This window comes from Grammomys surdaster, unplaced genomic scaffold (assembly GCF_004785775.1).
Source record: "Grammomys surdaster isolate TR1022 unplaced genomic scaffold, NIH_TR_1.0 233, whole genome shotgun sequence".
Taxonomy (NCBI): Eukaryota; Metazoa; Chordata; class Mammalia; order Rodentia; family Muridae; genus Grammomys; species Grammomys surdaster.
The window spans coordinates 7,537,292-7,563,213 of record NW_021604678.1 but is presented as its reverse complement, the minus strand read 5'-3'; the positions used below and the strand labels follow the sequence as shown (position 1 = coordinate 7,563,213).

At 38.1% G+C, this 25,922-nt stretch overlaps 1 protein-coding gene across 3 annotated transcripts in view; it reads left to right on the top strand.

The window, feature by feature from the left end:
* The window catches only part of Bmp2k (BMP2 inducible kinase), a 106,227-nt gene that overhangs the window by 36,665 nt on the left and 43,640 nt on the right, over window positions 1-25,922 (top strand). For all 3 annotated transcript variants that reach the window (XM_028773635.1, XM_028773637.1, XM_028773636.1), the window contains exons 4-8: window positions 4,380-4,522; window positions 5,946-6,067; window positions 8,234-8,315; window positions 12,452-12,584; window positions 24,334-24,437. In XM_028773635.1, the coding sequence (XP_028629468.1) occupies window positions 4,380-4,522; window positions 5,946-6,067; window positions 8,234-8,315; window positions 12,452-12,584; window positions 24,334-24,437 (584 nt within the window). The remainder of the gene's footprint in view (window positions 1-4,379; window positions 4,523-5,945; window positions 6,068-8,233; window positions 8,316-12,451; window positions 12,585-24,333; window positions 24,438-25,922) is intronic.

Below are 25,922 nucleotides of genomic sequence, written 5' to 3'. Positions count from 1 at the left end.
ATATATATATATATGTGTGTGTGTGTGTGTGTGTGTGTGTGTATGGTTCAAAAAACCCAATAGCTACTGTGGTGCCACACACCTTTAATCCTTATACTAGGGAGGCAGAGGCAAGTAAGTATATGTGAGTTTGAGGCCAGTCTGGTCTGTGTAGAAAGTTCTAGGTCAGTCAGGGCTACATAAAACATAAACTCTCACTAAACAAAGGAAAACAAAACAAACAAACAACAGCAACAGGAACATTAGCAGGAAAGAAAAAAAAAAAACAATGCCCAATAGTTGTGTTGAGCCATGGCTTGGCTGAGCTGTCTCCTGACGCCCTCCCTCCTGAGAGACAGTCACTTGAGACACATAGGTAGATGTTCCTTCTCAGATTCTCCTCTGGATTCCCATGGCATCTTGTACGTGGGAGTTGGCGTTGTTGGTGAGCATTAGAAGCATGGACATGAAGGAGCTTAGACAGCTGAGGTAGTGTGGATCCTGGTAGGAGCAAGCTCTCATGAGAAAAACTGCCAGTGCTCTTTCTGGTTTCCTGTCACTGTCTCCAAGGCAAGATAAGGATTTACTCCCACTGTTGCATATGCTTGCTTTTGGACTAAGACGGTGTTTTTATTATTTTGTTTACCATTCAGGGGTAACATGTAGTAGTGTATAATTACATTTCCCTTCTTGTACAGTTGATTTTCTTGGGGTTAATAATTGCCCAAATTTTCACTTGCCTAATTTCTTCAGGTATATTATTAATTTAGCCTATCTTCCTCAGTAGAAATTCAAGTCTATGCAGGAAGCTGAAACATTGTAACATTTGTGTGAGTTTTATTTTCCTCTTTTTCTTGGAACTGCTCTTTGGAGAGACTTAGGTTCACCTGTTTAATTTGAAGCAGGATTTTGCTGTCCCTTGGGAATTTTTTATTTCTGCCATCTTGGACTACTTCCTCCTGTCCCTCCCTCCTCCTTGTTAGTTGTTGAAGATCACATGCCTCTGAGTGGAGTCTCCAGTCTCTTGGACTAGTTAGTTTTTTCTTAACTTTTTGATAAGTTTATGGGTGGAGATGGCTTTGTGACCTTGAGTTTGTAAGCATGTCTTTATTTTCCCTTTCAAGTACTGACCAGCTTTGACACTGTTTAGCTTCTGAAGTCAGAGGAGGTTGGGGAGGGGGATGGCCATAGACGAACATGTCTGTCTTTCGTGCCACATCTGACTGTCAGTTTGGGTAGCTAACCGAAGTAGCAGCAGAACTTTGACAGCTTGCTCTGTTTTCTCTCTGCTGTAGTATGTTCATTCATTTGTGTGTGTCACTTACTTTCTGCATAGAGATTATCAGGTAGCTTTCTGGGTATCTCATTGTTTTGAAGTCTTACAGTATGTCCACTTCATGCACTCTTTTTGTAGGACACCCTGCTCTTTCTCTTGCATGCTTGTGTTCTCATTTAAAATGGATGTTTGTCTTCCTGCAATGATTGGTCATTTGATTATCTTTTCACTTCTTAACTTTTTAAATTTCTGCTTCATTTGGAAGCTTTCTTGTGTTTTCAGGTTTTCTATAGAATTTTATACTTTGCTCTATTATTTTATTTTTTAGTAATTCTTTCTTATTCTTTCATGTATTTTTACAGTTGCTCTGGTTTTATTTTTAATTTTTTTAAATTATAAAATTCCATATTTAAAATACGTTTGTATTTAAAATACAAACTTCCCTTTGTTTGATTGTTCCTCAGATTTCTCTGCTTTGTTACTCTGTTGTGTCTTGTGTGGGAAGTTTGCTGTGTGTATCACAGATCCTAGTGTACCCTTTGGGTTGGCAGTTTTATCTTAGAAGGAGGAATGCAGAGTCCTGAGCTGAATACTGATAGTTTCTTTTCTCATGTGAATCTCCATGGGGGAGGAGTGCTTTGGAGGAGCAGGGGATGGGAGAGTGAAATCTCTTCCTTTACTGCTTTTATGGAAGTCACTCGTATGTTAAGACACACTGGCTGGAAGGGAAGGGAGCAGAAAGGGTTATATAGCCAGTACATTGCATGCTCCATATTCTAGCTTCTCAATGCTTACAGACATCTTCTGTGCCATGCAGTTGCCTTTGCTTCTAAATTCATGCTTTGGTTCTGCTTAACTTGCTAGTTTACAGTTAGAGCATGGTTCTCAACCTGTGGGCCTGGTCTCCTTCAGGTTTTGAACAACCTTTTCATAGGGGTCACATAGCAGATATCCTGTGCATCAAATATTTATATTATGAGTCATAACAGCAGCAGAATTACAGTTAGGAAGTAGCAGTGAAAATAATTTTATAGTTGTGGGTCAGTACTGACCCACATGAGGAACTGTTAAAGAGCTAGAGCATTAGGAAAGCTTGAGAACCACTGACTTTAAGAGATAATGGGTTTTGCAGACTTCTGGACCTCACTGGTCATTTGAGTATATTTCAATTGTTTTATGAATAACTTAGGAACAAATTATGGCAATGTGTGACTTTCTAAGTTTGTTTTGGAAGATGCTTTGTATTAACTTCTGTGAGTTGTATCTGTAGTAGACTTTGCTTAGTAACAAAACACTTGAGGATTCAGTATCATAAAGCGGCAGTTGTTAACTATCGCTTATACATCTGCCAGTCAGCGGCTGAGGGTGGAGCCTGGCACGGTGGTGGTGCTGACCTCATTAAAGCTTGTTCACATGGCTGGGAGCTGTGACTGGTTGGGGTAGTTCTACTTCATGTCTTTCATGCTCTTATTGGCTCTAGTAGGTTCTCCTGGGGTGGATTTTCCCAAAGAGGTAGAAAGAGCAGATGTTCACAGAAGCACCTAAGCTATCTCCCTTTCTCAGTTGGATATGAGTGTGTGAGTGTGTGAGTGTGTGAGTGTGTGTGTGTGTGTGTGTGTACGAGAGTGCTGAGATGATACTTAGGACTGAACATGAAATTGGCACTTGTTCTGAAATCTAAGAGTCTCTGCAGGACCTTGTGCCATTGTAAGAAAAAAAAAGCTTCTGCGACCAAGGTTGAGAAGAGCACTGTCTCTGTGTCTGAGCATAAATGTTTAAAAGGCAGTTTGAGGGCTGGAGAGAAGACTCAGAGGTTAAGAGCAATGGCTACCCTTCCAGAGGACTTGAGTTCAATCACTAGCAACCACATGGTGGCTCACAGTCATCTGTAATGAGATCTGGTGCCCTCTTTGACCTGCAGGCATACATGCAGGTAGAACGCTGTATACATAGTATATTTTTTTCTTTTTAAAGGCTGTTTTATAACATGTCCACTTAGCAAGAAACACTAGTAGCATCCTCTCCACCTGGGTCTGTGATCTCTCCAGCTGTGAGCCTTTGACTAGGTTTATAGTACCAAGAATGTGGTTGTTGCGGCAGCTCATGCTGGCTGGATATGCTGAAGAGGCTGAGGTGAGGGGGATCAGGAGTTTAAGTTCAGCCTGGCAGTAACAGGTGGGAGGGAATTCCTTCCTGCAGAACGAGAATCCAGTCAGATGCAGTTAGTTACCTCTAACTGTCAGGCTGCTGTTGCACCAGGCAACAGGTCTTGTCCGGCAGGACCACGCATGCGTGGTCTACAGCTGGGCAAGGTTACTGATTATTTTTCTCCCAGTCTTATTATTTCTTAGTGGGAATAAAGCATTAGTGGCTTAATTCATCAGATCCCTTCATCCTATAATAAGGTGATATTTTAAAACGTCAGATTGATAATTCTCTTTGGCTTTTGAGATAAAAATTTGAAATGCAGCTGTCAGTGTCTGGCTTGTCAGGCATGCCTCACCTTTCTTCTGTGCTTCGTTGGCTGTATTGGCACTAGCCCTTTAAGAGGCATTTGTTGTCATGAGATGTTTTACACAAAACTCACTACCCACTTGGTCTCCTGAATCTTTGCCCTATTAGTTTGACATCCTTCCTCTGTGTCCACGTGACTCTCTGAGATAAGGAAAGCCTATGTTTCTCTGGTCCCCCTCCCATCCCTGCTCCAACCTAAATTCAAAGTTTCCAGGTGAGCTCTCACATATTCTTACTATGCAGTGGTATAAATTATAATCATATATCTGTGTCATTATTTTTCTCTTGGAACACTATATATCACATTTTTGTGGTAATAGAAACCTTATTTTTGTTTGTCACACTTTATCCAATACAAAACAGTGTTTAATCATAAGGAAACCTGCAATTTCAGAAGTGGCTTAATGTTAAAAATATGGCAAATAGTATTAGCAAGATACTGTCTTTTCTTGTGTTTGGATCTCAGAGATGTAAAATGTAGGAAAGTGTGTCACTGAACCACTGCAGTAGGTGTAAGGAGCTTTGTGAGAATTCGAATCCTAGCTAGTGCTAGAAAGGCATTTCTGGGTGTTGCCTTTGGAATATGTCCTCAGAGTTACTTCTTGTTTAGCTGGGCAGGTTGTGAACCAGATGAACAAGAAGCTACAGACAGGCTTTACCGAGTCAGAAGTCCTACAAATCTTTTGTGATACCTGTGAAGCTGTTGCACGGTTGCATCAATGTAAGACTCCCATAATCCACCGGGATCTGAAGGTAAGAACGGGGCAACACTTGTTCTACACTTCAAATTTAAAATGTCCTTTCTTTCTCTCCCTGCTCCTGTCACCTCCTTAAGACCCTGTATAGTTTGCTTACACATTATGCCTGGTATTTATTTTCTAACCTCTCTCACTAGAATAAGGTTCATGAGGCCTTTCGTATTGGTTTGTTTTTGTTTGTGATAGATGCATGTTCTTGAACAGTGCATGGCATATAGCAGAGGTTCACTCATTGTTTAGTGAATAAATAAGTGAATGCCTGTTTTGAATGATTAAATAAATTTTATATCTTATGATAAACAAAATAAAATGTCATTTAGAATATAGGTTGTTGATGGTCATGAAAGAAAATAAACTTTATTAGCATTTTAGTAATATAAATAAGAATAAAACCGAAAGTCATTGCCAATATAATAGTTATTTAACATATTCCAGACCGTGTTCTGAATACTTCAAGTGTTTTAACTCATTTTAACAACACTCCCAGGTCATCACTATTATCTTCCCTGTGTTTCTGGGTAAGAGAACCAGAGTAGGAGCAGTTAAGCAAATGGTGCAATGATTTAAACACTGGTAAACAGCAGCTGGCCTCCCTCTGAGCCTGTGTTGTAGTAGTCAAGACACTGGCATAGTCACAGTTTGTTTTAGTTGTTTTAACTATGATTTTTCAAATTAATGTGTAAATTTAAGATTGTGTTTTTCACGGTAGGGATTTTAAATAAAAATGATGATATAGGCTGAATCAGAAAAATCTACATTTGAAAATGCCACTTTCTTAAACTTTTTGAGACATGATATGGTAGTACTACGACCTGACCACATGCTTCAGGTTGCAGTTAGAATATTTTATAAAGTTGTCAGATGTAATATATAGGCGGATATGAAATATGAATGAATTTTGTCTTATTCTTGAGTCTGCCCCCAATATAAAAAAATAATTCCAAACCATTGGCACATCTGGTTTCAAGCAGTTTGCATGTGAATATTCAAGTTAAAGAAGGTAGTCAGAAATAGATTTTAATTTTTTTTCCACTACTCCTTGTCTGTAGGTGGGCTGATGTCTAGGGATGAAGAAAAATGGAGATACACTCAAAGAGAGTCTTGACAGCTCCCAGTTGTCCTTCAGAGAGGGAATTCAGGAAGTTAGGGTTGAGCAGGTTTATAAACCCTTCTGGCATCCTGCCTCTGCCTCCTGAGTTCTGGGGTCATCAGGGATGTGCCACTGCCTACTCTGGTCCATCTGTCTCTGGCTTAGGTGTCATCTATCTGTATGACGTGTATGTGTGTGTATCTGTATGTGTGTATGTACATGTGTAGGTGTATGTGTTGCATATATGTGTACCTAGCACCTGATCCCAAGAGGTTAAACAGATAACTTGAACTTTGAAAATAGTAATCATTGATTTTCTTTTCTTAAGGTAGAAAATATTTTGCTAAACGATGCTGGAAATTATGTGCTTTGTGACTTTGGCAGTGCCACTAATAAATTTCTCAATCCTCAAAAAGATGGAGTTAATGTAGTAGAAGAAGAAATTAAAAAGTAAGTTTTTATCTTTATTTTCATTTTGTCTCAGATATTTTGATTAACTTGAGTCTGTAGCTAGCTACATTAATACAAATTTTATATTAATCCATTTGTAGATTCCTTTAAAATGAAAATGATTAATATATGAATAGATAGTATAATAGACAGTTGATAAATATCATGACTGATTTTTTTTTTGTCTATGTGGTAAAATTAATAATGAAACACGTAGAGTAAGCTATAGTGGCTAATAGAACCATTAAGAGAAATTTAAGTGATTTAAATAGATTTATTGTGATATAAGTTGAAATGTTTTGCATGTGTGTATGTATGTAGTGCTTGTGGAGGTCAGAAGAGAGCATTGGATCCCCTGGAACTGGACTTACAGATGGTTGTGAGCCACCATGTTGGTTCTGCGAACTGAACCCTGCTCTTCTGCAAGAGCAAGAAGTGTTCTTAACCACTGAGCAACCTTCCCATTTCCTTAAGTGACTTTTGAATTCAGCATAGTGTCTTTGTCTTTACTGAAATGGGACAGTGGGTGCTTTTGAAAATGTAATTGCTTGAAACATGTTAGCTGTTGGTAAGAGTGTGAGTATCACATGTACTAAAAACTATAGGAAAAGTGTAAATGCTGAGTCTGTATGAAGTCATCTTGCTTTCAGGGGTATATTGCAAAGCTTTCTGGAAAAATACTGCACATGCTTTATGTCTCTACAGCCTGCATTTTCAGTGGTTGCCAGGGTACTTGTAAGAACCTAACTCTTCTGTTTTTTAGCTTTAGAAAATGGAACAGACTGTGTTAGAGCACTTCCTGAAGTGACACAGTTGACAGCAGTCTGTCAGAGTAGGGTCTTCTCAGTCTACTTCACCATAGGTTCTCAGTTAGACGAGGAGCTGCTGTCTGACCCACTTGTATAATGCAGTTACATAGGCAATATATAATAGAAACATATATTATAGACTACGTATTTCTACTCAGGAAACAGCTTAGAACGACTTAGTAGATTCTCTAAGAACAATCCCTCAGTAAACATACATACATGTCCTGTAGAACACAAGAATAGGGACATTGTATGTTGGTTTCTTGGGATTCATGTAATAAAACATCTTGTGGATTAGTATTTCTAGTGGCTGCTTGAAGTCTCAAGTATCTCTGATCTGCTAGATGTTTAATTTGTTGCATTGTGGGATATATAGTTTAGACTCAGTTACATTTTTATGATGATTGGAATATAGTGTGGTAAGCTCATTGAGAGTTCACATCCTTTGTGGCTCAGTTTAAGAGCGCTGATGGTCTCATTCTTGAGTTCCCAAGCACTTATTGAGTGCCAGCTCTGTTTTTGGTCCTGGGATAGAATGATAGAAAGTTCTGACATTATGAAGCTGATGTTCTGGTCCCTCTGCAGTAATACGTTCATAGGTCTCACATGAAAGAGTAATTTGGAAAAAGTAAGATGTTAGAATGTGATTAGATTTTTCTTGTAAGAGAAAGTGTATAAACACTAAAAAAGAATTTTTCTGTGATAGAGATTGTCTCTTCATACTCTTAGATTTCTGCTATGAGATTTGATTACTACTAGATTTGATTAAAAATTTCTGTTCCTAGTAGATGTGGGGTTTTTGTTATGAATATTGACTTATAGTGTCTTTCAATTCCAAAGAACTTAGGTTGGTATTCATATTAGAATTGGACATAATGTATATAATTGAGTTATAGTAACAAGATAACTTTTAAGAGAATTATAAAAACTCAGAACATTTACTACTCTGTGACTGGGTACACTACCATCTATAAACCAAACTCCTTGGGAAAGAGATGAAGTAAAAATTTGAGAATGCAGTTTTATTTTAATACATGAAGATATTTTGATAAGGAGGCTGTTAGAGTTAACTGAATTATTTCATATAAATCAACAAATTATTTCCAATAGATTGTCATTTAAGTTTTTATTAATAAAGGAAATTCAGCTTTTATATAATTATTGATAATATTGCAGTTATTGAGTAAAAGTGTCTATGGATACTTTGTTTCATTTAGTTCTTGATAGATTTTAAAAGCAGTATCATTTCTATGTATTTCTGAATCCAGAAAGCCTTTTAGGTTGTGTTTTAGAGAAGCCTGTCTTACCTGTTTTTTAGTTTTTGAATGTATCTCCTTTGTTTAATTCTTGTTGCCAGATACACGACTCTGTCATATAGAGCCCCAGAAATGATCAACCTTTATGGAGGGAAACCAATCACCACCAAGGCTGATATCTGGGTAAGGCTCAAGGCTGTGCTTGGTTGTAGCTGAGTCTGAGTAGAGCTGCCTTCTGTGCTTCTGCCTCCCAGAGGCATTCTTTCCTGCATTCAGAATACTGGGTTGCTTCATCTTCTAAGGCAAGAGATGGGATGCCCTTGTTGAAAAGAGGGGATACTTGTAGGTAATGTAGCTGCCACAACAGCCATTTTTTAGAGTTTAGATTATAGGTGAATGCTTACCCTTTTCAGTTTTGAATGAGTGGGATTTTGACTGATAGCAATATAGAAAATGTGGATCAAACTGTTAAGCAATTACACTATAGCTTTCTGAAATATTTTATGATTTCTTGAATGGAAACTAACACAAGTAAACTTTCTCAAATTCTAAACGTGTCAGTAACTACTCTTTATTGAGGTCCTGATTTAGTATATATTTATCTGATTTAATTATACCAACAGTTAGTGTTAATGTATAGAAAAAAACCTGTTTAGAATCTCACATCTCTTTCAAACTTGTAAGTAAAATACATTTTGGATTGTATTTACTAGTCTAAGAAACTATCCTAAACAATAACTGTTAGTTGCATTTGCACAAGCGTATTATCAGAGTACATTTTTTTAAAAAAAATTGTAGAACTTACAAAAGAAATGAGATAGTTTTGTTTTTTAACTTTAATTAAAAGCTATCTATTTTGTGTATAAGGCCCCATGTCACAGCATGTGAGTGGAGGTCACAGGACAACTTTTAGAGGTTTATTTTCTCCTTAGAGCTTGGATTCCAACTCAGGTGTCCAGGGTTAGCAGGGAGAGCTTCCTTGACTGAGTCACTTTGCCAACGCCACGTGTGTAAGTGTAAGCCAGTGACTGTCTGCCTGCTGGTTCTCCTAGCCTGCTCCCTCCTGGAGTTTGGGAAGCCACTGAGAACCCAAGAAAGAGATGGGAATCGTCTCATCTGCTTATTGCAATACATTTATGTATTCATTCATTCATTTATTCATTTATTCAGTTTTTTGGGCACTGATTCTTAATGTAGTTGAGTTTTAAGCTTTGTAAGATTAAACTAAATTAGAAGAAAATTTGCTTTAATTATTTTGACATTGTGCCAGTCTCTGATTCATGAAATTTCCCGTCCTTGACATTAACATTGGATTGATTTGATAACTTATAGCAATGTTGATGATTATGTGTAATACAGAGCACAGAATTAGTCGTATATTAATCTATAAAGTGACATTACTACAGGAAGTGACTGTAGAGATGTTTCCTGGCCTACTTTTCTGACTCCTTTCAGTTCCACAGTCCCTGAGCTATCTCTGCAGCGGCAGAAAGCAGCTTCCCTACTTCTGGTGATTTTATTTTTTTCCTGAAGCACAAAGTTATTATCTAATATCTTATTGCAAAATATAGGACTATTCTTCATTTGTCACTTTTAAAATAAGATTTATTGTATGTGTGAATAAGCACATAAAGATTTAAAAGAATAAAAGAGTCAACATAGTGTCTGTTCCACGTCCATGATGAGTGTCTGACGCTTGTTGCACGCAGCACAAATGGAACAGAAAACCCCTACATTTCAGGTGTGAGTCTGTTCACTTGGATCAAAACTTGTTATTTGCTGATTCTGTTTCAAGAAAATATGCCAATTAAAAGAATTACAATGTTCAGGTGAAATAGTCATATAACATATTTTGGCAGAAATGTTTTTTCCTCTTGAGAGTTTCCCTTATTTTTATTCTGACATCTAGGATGCTGACTAGAAATGCTACATTAATGTTTCGTGCAGAAAATTGAATATGATGATGGCCTTAAAAACCAGCCTTCTGGGTCCTTCTTGTTTCTTACAAAATTCACATTGTGTCAAGTGACTAAAGATGAATTTGCTGTGTTTATACAATGCAAAGTATTTCACTCTTTTTTTTTCCACCACTCCTTTTGTGGGGGTGGGGGTCATGTGTTAGGAAGCACTGCTCGTCTGAACTGCATCCTAAGAGCCCACAACCTTCTTTTAATGTTAGCTGCCATTCCTAAATTATGTGTGGACTCTCACATTTAATCTAAACCAAGAAAAATGTCCAAGATTTGATTGGCAGGATAAACTTGGTGGAAGTTCTGGTGTCATTTGTATTCAAGGTCATCTGGATGGTGGGAAGATGTAATTGAATGCAAATATTATGCCTTCACTCGTATTTTTACAGATGTTGACTATGAATCTTATGTTCAGTTTCTTGTGATATCTTCCCCATAGAAAAATAGCCATCATTACCATTTTTAACCATATCAACTGGGTATTTTAGTGTTAGTGTCATTACAATTTTAGTAATCATATAAAAGCATATAGATTTTCAAGTAAAGGATTGGAATTTCTAGAGCTTTGAATTTTCTTTACTACAAGAGTGTTATAATTGAAAATATTTTAAAATTAGTATTGTGCTTAAAAAGGTTTCTGTACATTGGAGTCTTCATAGACATAAAAATACTTGTTAGTTGTGGATGATGAAATAAATATACAGGAAAATGTAACAACAGAAAGCTTATCTGCTAGTATTAGCCATAGTGCTGATGTAGCTGTGTGCTAACTGTCGGATAACTTATTTAGAATTCGAAATGCCCCTTACCCTTGTGACCTGAAGTGTTATCTTTTGACAAAGTGATAATTTTGTGAACCAGAAATCCTTTTTTCTTTCTTATTTTAAAAAATTGTGTCACAGGTTTGAACTATGGTAGCTTAGCTGTAAATGTACTATGCTTATTTTCTAGAAAAAATTTAGAGTATTTTACCTTCATATCAGTAGAGTGACTTATTGATGCTGTGAGGTTTATTTTATGAACTCATAAATTTAGCAGACAGAGCCTTTCTTTTTGATGCTACAGATTGGTATAGAAAAATGCTTAGTATTATATAGAGAACAGAATTAAATTTAAAGATTGTATGTGTGTATGTGTGTATGTGTGTGTGTGTGTGTACCATGTGTGTGCTAGTACCTATGGAGACTAGACAAGTTACGAAACTTGTAGTTAAAGGTGGTTGTGAGGTTCTGACATGGGTGCTGGGAACTGAACTCTCGTCTTCTGCAAGAGCAGCACATGTGAATTGTTGAATGATTTCTCTAGCCCCAGAGAGTTAATTTTTTAATTACATCTAACTTATTTTTTGCCTTTGTGTATGTGTGGAGGCTAGAGAACAATTTGAAGTCCCCTCTTTTCTTTTCAGCACGAGTCCTGGGCATCATACTCAGGTTGTCAGAGTTGTCGGCACGGGCCTTTACTCATCTTGCTGCTCTATGAATTAATTTTTATGTTATGAAATGATGACCAGTAAAATTTATTGTTGGTTGTCTTAACTTTGATGGACAACTTACTTATATTGTGAATAATAGGATTTAAAACATGTTTTATAGTGAGTTTTAAGATAATTTGTTAAAAATCAGCCTTAATTAGAGTTTACTATTGCTGTGATAAGTACCATGGCCAACAGCAATTTGTGGAGGAAAGGATTTATCTTATCCTCCAGCTTATATGTTCATCACTTAGGGAAGCCAGGGCAGAAATGTAGAGGCAGGAACTGAAGCAGAGACCACGGAGGAATGCTGCTTCTTGGCTTGCTACCCACGGCTTGCTCAGCCTGCTTTCTTATGTCACACAGCACCACAGTGGGCTGGGCCCTCCCAGGTCAGTCACTAATTTTGAAAATGCCTCCATAAACTGCCTATGGTCATCTGATGGAGATATTTTCTCAGATTTAGCTGTGTCAAGTTGGCAGTACTAATAAGGAAAGTACCAAGTAGATGCTATTTCATCCAAAAGGAACCAGCCAGGTTTATTTTCATTACTCATGATACAGAGAGAGCAGCTTATCTGATTAAAGATGCAGCAGAGAAAGATCGGACTAAGGGCTTTTAAAAAACATTAAAACATGTTAACTTGGTTAAGTGATCATTTGATCTAAAATAGGAAGATGTGCCGTGTTTGTTCTAAGTGGCATGCGTAGCTTTGGTTTTCTTGGTGGTGGTGCTGCAGGCCGCGCTCTGGCCAGGCCTTACATATTTAAACAAGTGGGCTGCCGTCTAGGTTCAGTCCCAGCTCTGGTCGCGGCTGTTTTATGTTCTGTGGCTGACTGCTGAGCACTAATGATGTTCCCATGTCTTTGTTTTGCAGGCCCTGGGGTGTTTACTGTATAAACTGTGTTTCTTCGCTCTTCCTTTTGGAGAGAGTCAGGTTGCTATCTGTGACGGCAGCTTCACCATCCCAGACAATTCCCGCTACTCCCATAATGTACACTGCTTGATTAGTGAGTATTGGAAAGATGGATTAATACTGCTGTCTCAGATACTGTTCTTTAAGGCCTGCCATTTATATTTTCTTAAATCTATATTTTTCATTTCATATAATTTTATAAACTATAATAAAGATATTTAAAAATGGTTATATTACCTTTATAGAGGAGAAAGCAATATAATTACTAATGAGTACAAGGATATTCTTAACCTAGATAAGGTTTTTGTAGCACGTGGCAGCAATTACATAATTAAGGCAGCCAGAATTCCTGGGGACGCTTATTATAATAACCTTTAATTGTTCAGGTTTTGTATTTTTCGAAACCAGATATCCATGTAGTTAATAAATAACCAGATTTCCTTTCAGGATTTTTAAGGGCCTTTGCTTCCTTTTACAAAGAGACTGTAATTTAACATTTTGTACATGTATATCATAAAATTTCAGAGAAAGATCTTTGAGAGAAAGGACAGCCATTAGACAGTAAACTCTGTTAGGGCAGTGCTCAAGTAGCTTCCCCTGACTAAAGCATTGCAACTTTCTGTTGTGCACTTTAAACACTCTCTTGTGGCCTCTGTGGCAGAGAACAGAGTGTACATATGATAAAGATAGCATTTAAACTTAGCGAAGAAAATAGTTAGAAATAGATAATTTTCTTAGCCATTCGTGAACAAAGATAAAGCAAAGTCTTCCATTTTTTTCTGTTAAAACATCACATAAATATTTAAATGTAAAGAATAAAATATATGCTGAAAGAAAATAGGCATGAATTTAATCATACATATAGACTATAGAAAATGTAGGCAGCCAACCTCAGGAGTTATAAAACATAGCCCAGTGTCATAAAACTTTCTGTCTTTAAGTCTGCCAATCTGGCTTGGGTGTTGTGGCAAATACCTGTAATTCTAGCACTGGAGAGGCAGATGCAGGAGAACACAGTGAGGGTCTGGTCACTCTGAGTTACAATAGAAAGACTGTCTCAATAAAGCTAAGGGCCAAGTGCGTATTGCTTAGTGGTAGAATGCTTGCCTAGTAGGCACATGGCTCTGGGTTCATTCTTGATGTGTATTTGAGAAGTGGCCAGTGGTCCTAATGCACAGCCTTCTGTAAACCAAGGAGAAGGGCTCCACAGTAAAACATCAGTCGTGATGTCCAAGAGAAAAGGGGAGTTAAATGATGTAGTGTGACGTACAAACATTTAAAGCACAGAATTTCTGTGACACAGAGTTGCTCAAAGGTACTGGAATTTGGGGAATTATGTCATCTTGATACACAAAGTACTTTGTGTCCTCCAGAATGGATTTCCTGGGCAAGGGGATCCAGCATAGTGGAGAAGCGGGCACAGGAAGCAGCTGAAGCTTGTTGGCATTTAATATGTGTGTGTGTGTGTGTGTGTGTGTGTGTGTGTGTGTGTGTACGCGCGCACGCAAGTGCTTGTGCTTGTGTGCTGTGTTCTTGCACAACTTGGGTCCTAGAATCCTGAGTAGGGTAAGAAGAGAATGAAGAAGCCAGACATCCATACAGAAAACGAGACCCAGTGGTTTGGACTCTGATGGTTCTCCATCAGAGCCTCAGCCCTCTGGAAGCTCACTGAACAAGGAGGCAGTCTTCATTGCCATACACATTGGTCCAGGGGTGGTGAGAAAAAGCTCCAGTGCGTGTTTTCTGGATACACCATCAATATTTACATTCTGCTATGAGGAAGGCTTTGCAATCCCTCTGAGCCTCACCTGAGGACAGCTTTGCCACTCTCATGGGGCTGAGGCATTGAGGTCCTTGACATGGCAAATTAATACTATAGCTGGACTCGGGGATACAGGACCTCAGCACTCATGGAAATACCATGATGCATGTTTCTTCAGGACTTCACTTGCTTTCTACACTTGTACTTAGAGTTTTGTTTCCAGAGAGCTCCACATCTGTTTTGTAGCTCTTCATACCTGTGTATTGATGTCAGCTCTTGACTTTAATCTCCGTGGTTAAGCACCGGGCAGCATTGCTGTGTGTGTTTTCTCATCTGTGCCAACCCCCAGTCAAATTGGAGCTGCCTGTCTGGGCAGTCTTAAGTCATCGTCCTAGGTACCCAGGAGTAGGCTTGTCAGTCTCTAAGGACATTACTCCAGCCTTACCTTTTCAACAGGAATTCTATTTTAGTGAACTATTTTGTAGAATGATTTTTAAATTAGCAGACATAATTCCATGTATATTTGAATAGATATTAAATTCTTAACCTTCTCTATCTTAGAATGTTCTCAAAAAATTCAGAACAGTAGAAGCATAAAGTAATTCCTATTAATCATAACGCTTAAAGATTAGAGTATGGAATTTGGTTGCTATGGTCTCTGACTAATTGAGTTTTAATGTTTTGTTACAGTCAATTTTATAAATTATTGTAGCTATAATTGTTTTGTTGCTAAGTATAATGTTTTAGTAATAATTGAATGTACAGTTTCAGTAGGAATCTTGAAATGTCTTAGAGGCTCAGAATGTTCTCATTGACTAATTCTATGTGGAATACTGAGCAGCTTATGCATTGAAATGTGATTTTATTCCTAAGCAGTATTGAATTTCTCTGTGTTTATGTGTGACACCCATATGTGTGTGGGAATGTGTTTGTGTAGTACTGTGGTAAACATGCTAATGCTGTTGATAATTTTAGGTTCAATTAGAGTTTAATTAATTGCTAGTGTACCATGTAACATATGCTTCTTTTATTTGACCATAAATATGAAGATTTTAGTACTGCTACCCATTTGACCATGCCAAAAATGAAAAGGATTAAGTAAACTAAAAATATAAAGTAAATTTGGAATTATAATACACCTGTAAGTTTTAAAACAGGCCAGTGAGATGGCCCAGTGGGTAAGAGTGCTTGCTGAGCAAGTCCAGTACTTTGGGGCCTTGTGCAGAAGCCACCGTGGAAGGAGAGAACTGAGTCCTCAGAGTTGACCCTTACTGCACATTTGCATGATCACAAACCCACAGACATGCCAATACACAGTTGTAAGGTCTAGTAGTTTACCTCTTTGTCAAAAGTTTTTTAGCATTTATTATTTAAATGCTATAGTGAAGTTCAGAATTTGAAAAACCAGCATATACTTATTTATAATGTAATGCTAAGAACCAATATGAATTCTTTGAAATCTACTGTTATATCTTTTACATGTAGCCTTGCCTGCTTCTCATTGTCATATTTGGTTGTTTCTGTGTTTATAAAATGGAGTTAGTGTTTTCATTGCTTTAAACTGAGTCCTACATTCAGAAAACCAAGTGTTGTGTATCTGTACTTTCATGGTTTTGAGTTTCAAAGTTTTCAGTGCTAAATTTTAGGTATTCAGTAATATACTTTTACATAATTAGTTGTAGTACTAATGCTATTTGTATCTATCTGATGTCACTCTGAATGTTTGAATTAATTTATCATGAGTTATTAGCCAGTTTCCTAAAGCTGTGTAGTTTGTGGTTATATAGGTATTTGAGTATACTCCTTTTAGCAGCATTCCAGAAGGAGGAGTTGTGACTGTGTGTTGTTGATAAAACTGCTTTTATTAGTCCTATCTTTCTTTCCTGTAGACTTTCCTTACAAGCAGCAGTCTTGGTTTGATTCCTGTTAAAAACATGATGTTGTTGCCATGAGGGTGAGGAGCAAGCACTTATATTTTTGAATCTAAGAGTTGAAAAGATGGTCAACAATGGAGAATGAGAAACATCAGTAACCCCAATCCCTGTTCCTTCCCTTAACCCTTACTCTTACCCTCACACTAACACTAACCTGAACTGTATCCCTTATTCTTACCCTAGCCTGAACCCTAATCCTTAACCTTACCCTAGCATTCACCCTAAGCCTAACACTAATGCTTTGCCTTACCACTACCCTAAACATAATACGAATCCTAACCCTCATTCAAACACTCACCCTAACCCTAACACTTACCCTTATACTTACCTTTCCCCTTACCTTAACCCTATCCTCACCCCTACCTCTGTCCTACCCTTACCCAACCTCTACCAAATTTAACCCTACCCCTAATCCTAACCCTACCCCACACCCAACCTCTACCCTATGCCCACCCCTGTCCCTACCCTAACTCTACAACTATACTGTACCCCTAACCCTACCCCATTTTAATCTTACCCTTACTTCAGCCCTACCCCTACCTGAGTAGTTATGGAGATAGACAGGGCCTGCTTGCTTCACCCTCAGCTTCTTTCTTATAAAGTGGTCATGGACATACAGATGTATAGCAGGGGTTAGTAAAACCTGTGGAGTCCATCAGACTCAGTTATACCTGAAGTTGCTTATTTGCTGTAGAACATTGGGTACCTCCATCTGTCTCAGTCTATGATTCTAAAATGAGCCTACTAAAGAACATGGGGCAACACTCAATTGACACAGCAGGTTTTACACACATACATGATTGAAGAAGATATGTCTAAGAGGATGTCAGTGGGGAGAGGGTTTTTTTAATTGGATATTTTATTTATTTACATTTCAGATGTCATCCCCTTTCCCCATTTACTGCCCCCAGAAACCCCCATCCCATCCCACCTCCTTGTTGCTTTTATACCATTTTAATTACATGCAAGTATTAAAGTCAGTTCTAGGTTGAGGAACTAGCAATATAATAGGTGCAAATAGTCAAGGAACAAGCAAGACAATAAACACAAATAGTCAAAGAACAAGCAAGGCAATAAACAAAGTCTCGTGATCACTCCTGTGATCACCGTTTCTAAGGGCTTATCAGGATGACCAAAATATCTGAGTCATTTTTGTGTCTGAAGCCTACTTCCTTGTTCTAGCCTAAAATTTAGATTCCTGTCTGAAATTACTTCTTTGTTCTACCCTAATATTTAGATTCCTGCCTGAAATTACTTTGTTCTAGCCTAATGTCAGATTCCTGCTGGAACCCCATTTCCTTGTCCTTGGCCAATGTCAGATTCCTGCCGAGCAGCTCCAAAAGCTCTCTACATTTCCCCCATTTTTATTTCATAAACAAGACTGAGTCTATCTTAGGTTGTTCTGACAAGAATGCCTTCCTTACCTGTTGTGGAATATGTATTATCAAATGCAATGCACTTCTGTCTTAGGTTGGTAAGTCTCTGTGCAGAATCTTACCCATCCTTACTCATCCTAGCCTGTTAAATTAATTTCTCTGTCTGGGGGGTTGGGGGGTCCATCTTCAGTTTCAAGTCATGTACTTTGGCTGCCAACATGTTGATGGTGTTAAAGACAAGCTTTAACATGATGGGCAGGAATAAAAGTATTCCTAGCACAAAAAGGGCTAGCATGATCAAGCTATATATGCCATTCTTCAAGTTTGACCAGAATGGAAATACTGACCTCAAGCCATGGATAATTTTATCAGCAGTATCTGCAGCATCAAAGCTCAGAAAACCAGCATTCTTTAAATTAAATTATTAAATTCATAATCTCACTATGTAAAGTTAAAACATCTATAGAGGTGTTAGAGTTATGTCATATAGCCCGCAAATGTCTTTAAACTTTTTCCTCATTATAACGACTATCATTGTAAAGTTTAGAAGTACTCCATTGGTATTAGGCATGACACCCGAGATGGCTCCTTACTCTTAAACTCTGAATATCCTTCCAGTAATTTGAATAGGACAAAGGGCATCAGTCCGTTGTTCCAAATGTCTATTTAAATCCTCTTGTATACACAACACATTTGTAACATGTTTTGCTAAATAGTTAAGAAAAGTATCTATTTTAACTTCTTGTGTCAAAGCAATTACAGAAGTAGTGGTGCTAGCAGTTAGTGTAATTAAAGCTGTTATACCAGCAATAATCAAGCCCACTACCCTCTTGCTTCTGCTTAAAGCCTGACTCACTTCTTCCAGTACTTGCAAGCTTTTTTCAGAAGACCAAAATTCTTTAATACTCAAGACAATAAAACAAAAGCTGTAACAGACATGCCAGGTTTCAACACACTAACACAATTAGAAATTATACAGTCAATGCAGCTTACAATAAATACTATAGAAGAAACAAAAGTAATTTTAACTTGACAATTAAAAGAGCCTTAACACATGCAATAACACCTGTTTGAAATCCAGATCCTGTCCCAACTTTATCTCTTGCTAACATGACATCATAGAGAACTGCAGCTGACTTCCAAATACGTCTCTGAAAACATCTAGATCCAGTCTTCTAAATGAAGACTGTTATTTCCAATATTGGATTGATGTCTAGACCAGTCCATGATTCAGTCCAAATAACTGGTTACATTTAAGGAAAATACAAGAGGCATTATAACTTCTCTTTTTGATTCTCTGTCCCACAAAGTCTAAAAACATGAGGCAAGGCAGCTTTTCCCATCTGGGATATAGGAAAGGAAAGGTGGGTCAGGAACATATGTCCAATACAGCTTCCCAGTCACCATTGTCAGGACACTCAGCAAAGCTCACAGATCAGCATTATTCTTTGTCCTGGCATCAGCATGTCTCACCAATCACTCTGGCAGCCACCATGCTCCTTCAGCATCCTGCAGAAAAAACACAAACAAGTCCTCTTCCCCATATTAGATACCTGATTGGGATTATGCCATATGTCAGTAAGTGGATCCTTCCTTTTCACCAAGGCATAAGTATGCCTAGTTGTAGGGTGCCATAGGCACTCAGCAGAAAGTTCCTTGGCATCCAAGTTTTTAAAAAATTTAAAGTAAAAAGAATGATTTAAATGAATTTGTAGTGTAAGGGGATGTACCTCACCCTTTTTTATTTTATGAAGATATTGTTTTAAAGTTCCATGGACCTCTTCCACAGTACCTTGTCCTTGAAGATTATAAGGAATCCCAGTAATATGGGTAATATTAAATTGTTGCCAAAAGTCTGCAGTAGCCAGTTCCATCATCTGTTTTTTTTTTTATTATTGGATATTTTATTTATTTACATTTCAGATATTACCCCCTTTCCCCATTCCCCTCCCCCCAGAAATCCCTTATCCCACCCCCCTCTTCCTAATTCTATGAGGTTGTGCCCCCACCCATCCACCCACTCCCACCTCCTGCCCACAAATTCCCCCACACTGGGGCATCCAGCCTTCATGGGACCAAGGCCCTCCTCGCATGGGGAGAGGGTTTACGTGCAGTACTTGTTATGAAATTCTCAAAAGTAAATTGAGAAGTACCTGCCTATTTGAGTTCTAGTGAGAATCACAATTCATGCTTGCTAGTATGTGTGATTGCGTACCCTTCCCTTCTGTGGTCCTCCCCAGAGAACAGCCACTACTACAACTGTGACTGTGTCACACTTAGTCCTGAGGGGTGTACTCTGCTTGCAGATCTCTTTAAGTGCTTTGAAGCACAACCTATAGCTTTGTGGTGACTCTCCTGAAGGTGTGCCATCCATTTCATACATTCCAGAATATCCTGGTACAACTAGTGTGGTTCTCTGTCCCACCTCGTCTGTGCTGTGATGTTTGTACCACAGAGGTTTGTTTCTCTTGCTTTCGATTCACTAAATGCTTGCTGCTGTATGATTCTGGCACTTAGCTCTTTTATTCTAATTAAATTAATTTTAGCTGCTCTATTTTGGAAAGCTGGGAGTTGTCTTAATTCTCCTAAACGTATTATGGGAATGAAATAGTATACAACAGAATAGAGTAGTCTATTTTTACTTATGTCCCACTTGTCTTCAGAGGTTATTAGCACATGTCTAGCCTTGCTTTATCTATGTGCTTACCTGTTCTCTTACATAGTTTTGGGGAAAATACCTCAGACACTTTAATAATATATCTTTGAAAATAAACCAAGCCTAAGATAGGATTGGTTTCCTTGATGGTGCTCTCTCCTTAGTGCTGGGTTATCACCGGGCAGTCAGTCAGTCAGTCAGAGCGGGTGGGCTCCTGGCATTAACTTCTAGGGCACTTTTCAGGACTGTCCCACGTGTAGTCTTCTGGCATATCTATAGAGCTATTTACTGTCCTATTTATAGTTGAGGGTGTGTGTGTATGTGTGTGTGTGTGTGTGTGTGTGTGTGTGTGTGTATTCAGTTATTAAATTTAATCAGTAGTAAATAGATTAAGATTTAGAAGTCATACACCTCATATGTAAATTTCTGTAGCAATCTACATGGGTTGACATGTACATGATGCATTAAATAAAACTGCTTAAAATATAATTTGAAAATTATGGTTTCTCAGCAAAAGCTTCAAAATGAATAGTGAAGTTTTTCTTTTCGATATATTACTATATTACTGTAATAATTGGAATTCACTTTGAGGGGAAACGTCATGGAAAGAGAAAATCAATAGGTTTTAAGTAGGAAGACTCAAGATTTCTAGTAGGGCATTTCTCTTCCATCTGTGAAGCTGTTGGATGGAAGATGCTGCTGAGCTGAGCTTTGTCTGTGCAGAGGCACCGTCTCTCGACTGCTGTAGTACTAGCTGAGGCCTACTGTTACTGCCGACCCCTCACTCTCCCTGCTGCTCTGTTGGGATGTGGAAGGGTGCTGTCCTTTCCTCTCGAAGATGTGTATGAAACCCAGCTGCTTGATGAGTGCTCTGTGGTGAGAAGTGGGTGGGAGTCAGCCTGGAAGGGTTGCTGGTTTTATCAGGAGTTATCAAAGTGCTGAGACTGAATTCCAGGGTGTGTTGTGTGCTTTTGTCAATAAAAGGGTCACACTAGGATGTTTAGGGAGGTTTTTTCTCCAAGGCTAATGTTTGGAAAAAGTGGCTTTGTTTTCATGTAAATAGGGGTTGGTGATAGTTGTGGTAACTCACATTATTCTTTTAACTTGAGAAGTAGTGTAATCTGTGTTCTCTGCCTTTGCTTTTAAGTACACCATCACCCTGTTTCTTAATCTATTCCTTCCCCAGAAAGCACATTTCTTACAGAGTATGTGGTTCAGTTGTGGACTAGGATTTAAGATATTTTAGACGTAGACAAGCTAATTGGAAACTGAAAACACCATTCTATTTATTTATGTATTTGCTGCATATCTGCTACATAGGTGTAGGAGCATAGGTTCAGTCCATGTCTGTTCTCTCGTTGGTGGTTCAGTCTCTTGAGCCCCCAAGGGTCCAGGTTAGAGTTAAGTCCCAGCAGTGCACTAGATTTAAGCTAGTAACCTTGTACTTGAGATTATACCGTGCAGTAACCAAGGGGATATATTTTACAGCTCTATTTTTTTAAAGAGTTCAAGATTATATATTATTTAAATTAAATTCTTAATGATTTCATAAATTGAATTTTCTTTTTTACTATTTCAGTGTCTAGTAATTTCCAATTAAAACCATCTAGAGATTAAAAATATGGCTCTTTTCTGCCCATGGGTTTTACTAGTGATTATTAGTTATCTCATTATTTGGAGTTTAAAATTAAATCTGGGGGCTGATGAGATGCTGGCTCAGTGCAGACAGGTGCTTGTTGCGTACACGAGCCTCACCTTTAAACCCGCGTTTGATCCCTGGAATGTGTGTAAGTGTGGAAGGAGAGAGCCTACCCCACAGAGTGGTGCCCTGACAGCCACACACCCCACCACGTACAAGTCCATCAGTGCATAAAGTAAAACAGCAACAACAAGAAGCCAGAGAAGTGGACATGGGCTCATCGGATAAGACTGCCAATTTTACTGCAGAGCGAGAGCATTTAACTTAAAAATTCTAAACCTGTGATGTTCTACAACCTGAAACGCTGAACAGGGACTTGATGTTGTGTGGAGAACCTCACCTAATATCATGACCAGTTGTCAAAATACAGACGCCTTAATAGCATTGTGTAAAATTCCTTCAGGATATTTGTATTATGAGTCTGATACTGTGCTTGAGAGAGAGAATTTCCTGGTCTAGTCCTGGCTAGAGCATACAATACAGCGTCCCACCCCACCCCCTTTCTTTACTGCTTTCAGCTAGCATGAAACACAAGCATCACAAACTGAGGTCAGGATGCTTGAAGGCTTGTTCTTTGTAGAAATTTAAGAAGGATTTCATAGATGAAGGGAAGTGTCTTAGGATGCACATTCTTCTACCACTGTGCTCTCCTTACCCTAAACTGAGTGTAGAGAGGTCGCACAGGTCTCTGTTGGGGGACTGTGAGAGATGGGATCGGCTGTCACTGCAAGTCCTTTAAGGATGCTGATCGTGCTGGAAGCCATCTTTAGCTAGATTTGAAGGGAATTTTCCCTGCTTTTGTATCAGAAGAACTGATTTACTTCATGACATCTGTATTATAGATGCTGTAATTCATGTCACATGGGATCATGTTACTCTGTGGTGACAGAAACTGAATCTGGAGCCTACATTTATAAAGAGATACCTAGTTTCTTCGTTATCTTGTTCTGCCTTTCCATTATTCTTGCTTTCTCATATGCTTGAAAATACCTTATGCTTTCTGTATGCCAAATTGATGCTTTATAGGAATATTTACTATTAGCTATTTTTAAAGTTAAATTTTAAAAGATAAATATATAAATAAAGTAAAAAATACAGTATTGTGATTTTGATATATTTCCTGTAATTTGGTTGTCTTTATATAATCTCAATAAATACTGTTAAAGTATGCTAAAATATATTTTACTTTGTTAAATTAATTTTATTGCTATTTTTAAAACATTTAGTGTTTTTGGTGTTAAGATATAAATTATTGTAGAATATAAATATATCTTATAGATCGCTCAGCTCTTTTTGGTTATGAGAGTTAAATATGAACTAATAAATATTTAAATTAAATGATTCTAGCTATTTTAGTCTAATAGTGATACTAAGACAAACTGTATATAGTGTATGTTAGCTTTAAAAATACATAACTCATATTACACAGATAATTTTTGTATTTTTTTGAATCAGACTCAGCATTTTGTGTCCCATGCTAGGCTTTGTCCTTGGTACAGCTCTTTCTTGTTCTTTGTTTGAGGCCTGAGGTTTATAAGGGAGTTGATTCCATTTTGACCTGTAGTTTTGTCTTAGTGCTATGAACTTAAGACACTCATTGTTTTACTAGTAACCTTAAGAGTAGCTAACATAAATTTTAATTTCAAAAACATTTAACATAATTTAAGCATTACAAGCACTTTAAGGGTAATAAAGTAGAAGTAGCCATGGAAATGTCAGTACAACTAACTTTTTAGTTGCAGAATTGAATATAAATTTGAACCTTGTGAAATTTGAAATAGAAATCATCCAAAAATAGATAAATAGTAGTGAATGGTCATTGGGTTAGACAGAATATCTCAGGGACTTCAGGCAGTGCTGTGAGATCAGTGTAAATATGTTAATAGTGCATTCTAAAACTGTTCGTATGGCTGTCTGTGGTGATGAGAGACACTACTGACCCAGAGCTGTGCTCCATAATGTTAGTGTGTCAGCACGTGGACTTTGAACTCTATGGTGCCAACCCTCTGCTGCTCTGCTAAGTGAATAAGATAGTTTAAAATGAAGGTGTTTTGGGTAACAGGTAACTCTAAAGGGAATTGTTTTAGGGGACCCCTTCACCTCCTCACTATGACACCAGAGCTTTCTTGAGTCATTAGGTGTTCCCTAAGTTCCCAGGTTTTGTGTTCTTACCTCACCTTCTGTTTGGTGTCACGTTTTCAGGAGCTTACTGTCTGCCCTTGTCCAGCACAGAGATGTCTGTGACTGCCTCTGTAGTGCATTCATGGCTAAGTTTACTTTTAGGAAACAAATTCTGCCATTTTCTCTAAGCATTACCAAAGTTGGCTAGAATCATGGACCATGGACTAGAACAGACCCCCTCCCATGATGTATTTGTCTGCAGTCAAACAGCTTACTGTTTGATCTGTTATTACAGGATTCATGCTTGAACTGGACCCGGAGCACAGACCTGACATATTTCAAGTGTCCTACTTTGCATTTAAATTTGCCAAAAAGGATTGTCCAGTCTCCAACATCAATGTAAGTAGTTTTTCAAGTAGGTAAGACTTTAAAATCCATTTTAATTGTGCCTTTATGAGTGCCTGCATGCTTTGAGAGCTACCTGTTTCATGACAATTGGTCTTGATGGTGTCATGCTGGTTTTGTATGAAGCCTCATTTCTTAGACTTTGGTCAGGTATTGTGGAGAGCTTCATCAGGATATCCGTTTTTGCACTGTGCAGAGAAATGAAACATGGCATTTGTCAGTCACAGAGCATAAGCTGTTATTAAGTATTAAAGTATTTGAAAATAGGATTTTAAGTGCTTTTGTTCTTTAACCAAGAGGTGTAGTCAAATAGTATTGACACAGATACTAAGCACAGTGTTAAGTGAAAAACCGTGGGACCCTTTGAAATGTAAGTAGTAGAAACCTTGAGGAGGGAGAGACTTGACTTCAATTACTTCTTTTATCAGTAGCTGAGTTTATATCTTTATGGTGGCAAATCCTATTGTCCTCCTGTTGTAAAATTAGGATAGTAATTATGATGATTAATGTATAGTCCAGTAGCCCAGGCTAGGCCAAGTAAGATGCTCATTTGGGGATGACTGATTTTATTCAAAGGTTTTGATGTTTCTCTCTCTCTTGCTTGCTTGCTTCCTTCCTTGTCTGCTTGCTTTCTTCTCCTGTTCCTCCTACTTTTAAAATAAATAAATAAATAAATTTATTTATTTATTTATTTATTTATTTATTTATTTATTTTTGAGAGGCCAAGTCTCTACATAGTTCTGGCTGTCCTGCAACTCATTCTGTAGACCAGGCTGGCCTTAAACTTAGAGATTCTGCCTCTGCCTGTCCGAGTCTGGGGTTAAGATGTGTGCCATCGTGACTGGCTGCACAGCTCTAACTTGTAGTCACTCCCTGCACACTGTCATGAACTATACATGCCAAGTTTCTGCCACTGTTACTGAAGGTTTCTAGTTCATCATTGATTTTGTAGACATCATTCTGGCTTACTTGTTCTGTTTCCTTCAGGTGTAACTTGATTCATCTACTTAGGCAGTGAGGTCTGTGGCACCTCTTCCTTTTCAGCCCTGAGCGGATTACTTTGATTTCTGTGCAGATGTTCTGATGTCTTAGTGAGGAGGGCAGCTTTGCCTGAGGCGTACCTGCCTTCAGCTTTCTGTGTCAGCTCCTGCTTACAGTGGCCCAGACTGACAGACATGGCATAAAGATGAACTGTCTTCTAGGCTTTACACTGTCATGACAATTCCTGGTAGGACTTAGAAACAACAGGCTTGTTACCCCGAAGTTCAAAATATCATTTATTTACAAATGTTTTATAATCTTTTTTTTTGTTGTTGTTGTTTTTTGAGACAGGGTTTCGCTGTGTAGCCCTGGCTGTCCTGGAACTCACTCTGTAGACCAGGCTAGCCTCGAACTCTCGGAACTCAGAAATCCTCCTGCCTCTGCCTCCCAAGTGCTGGGATTAATGGCGTGCGCCACCACCACCTGGCATAATCTTTT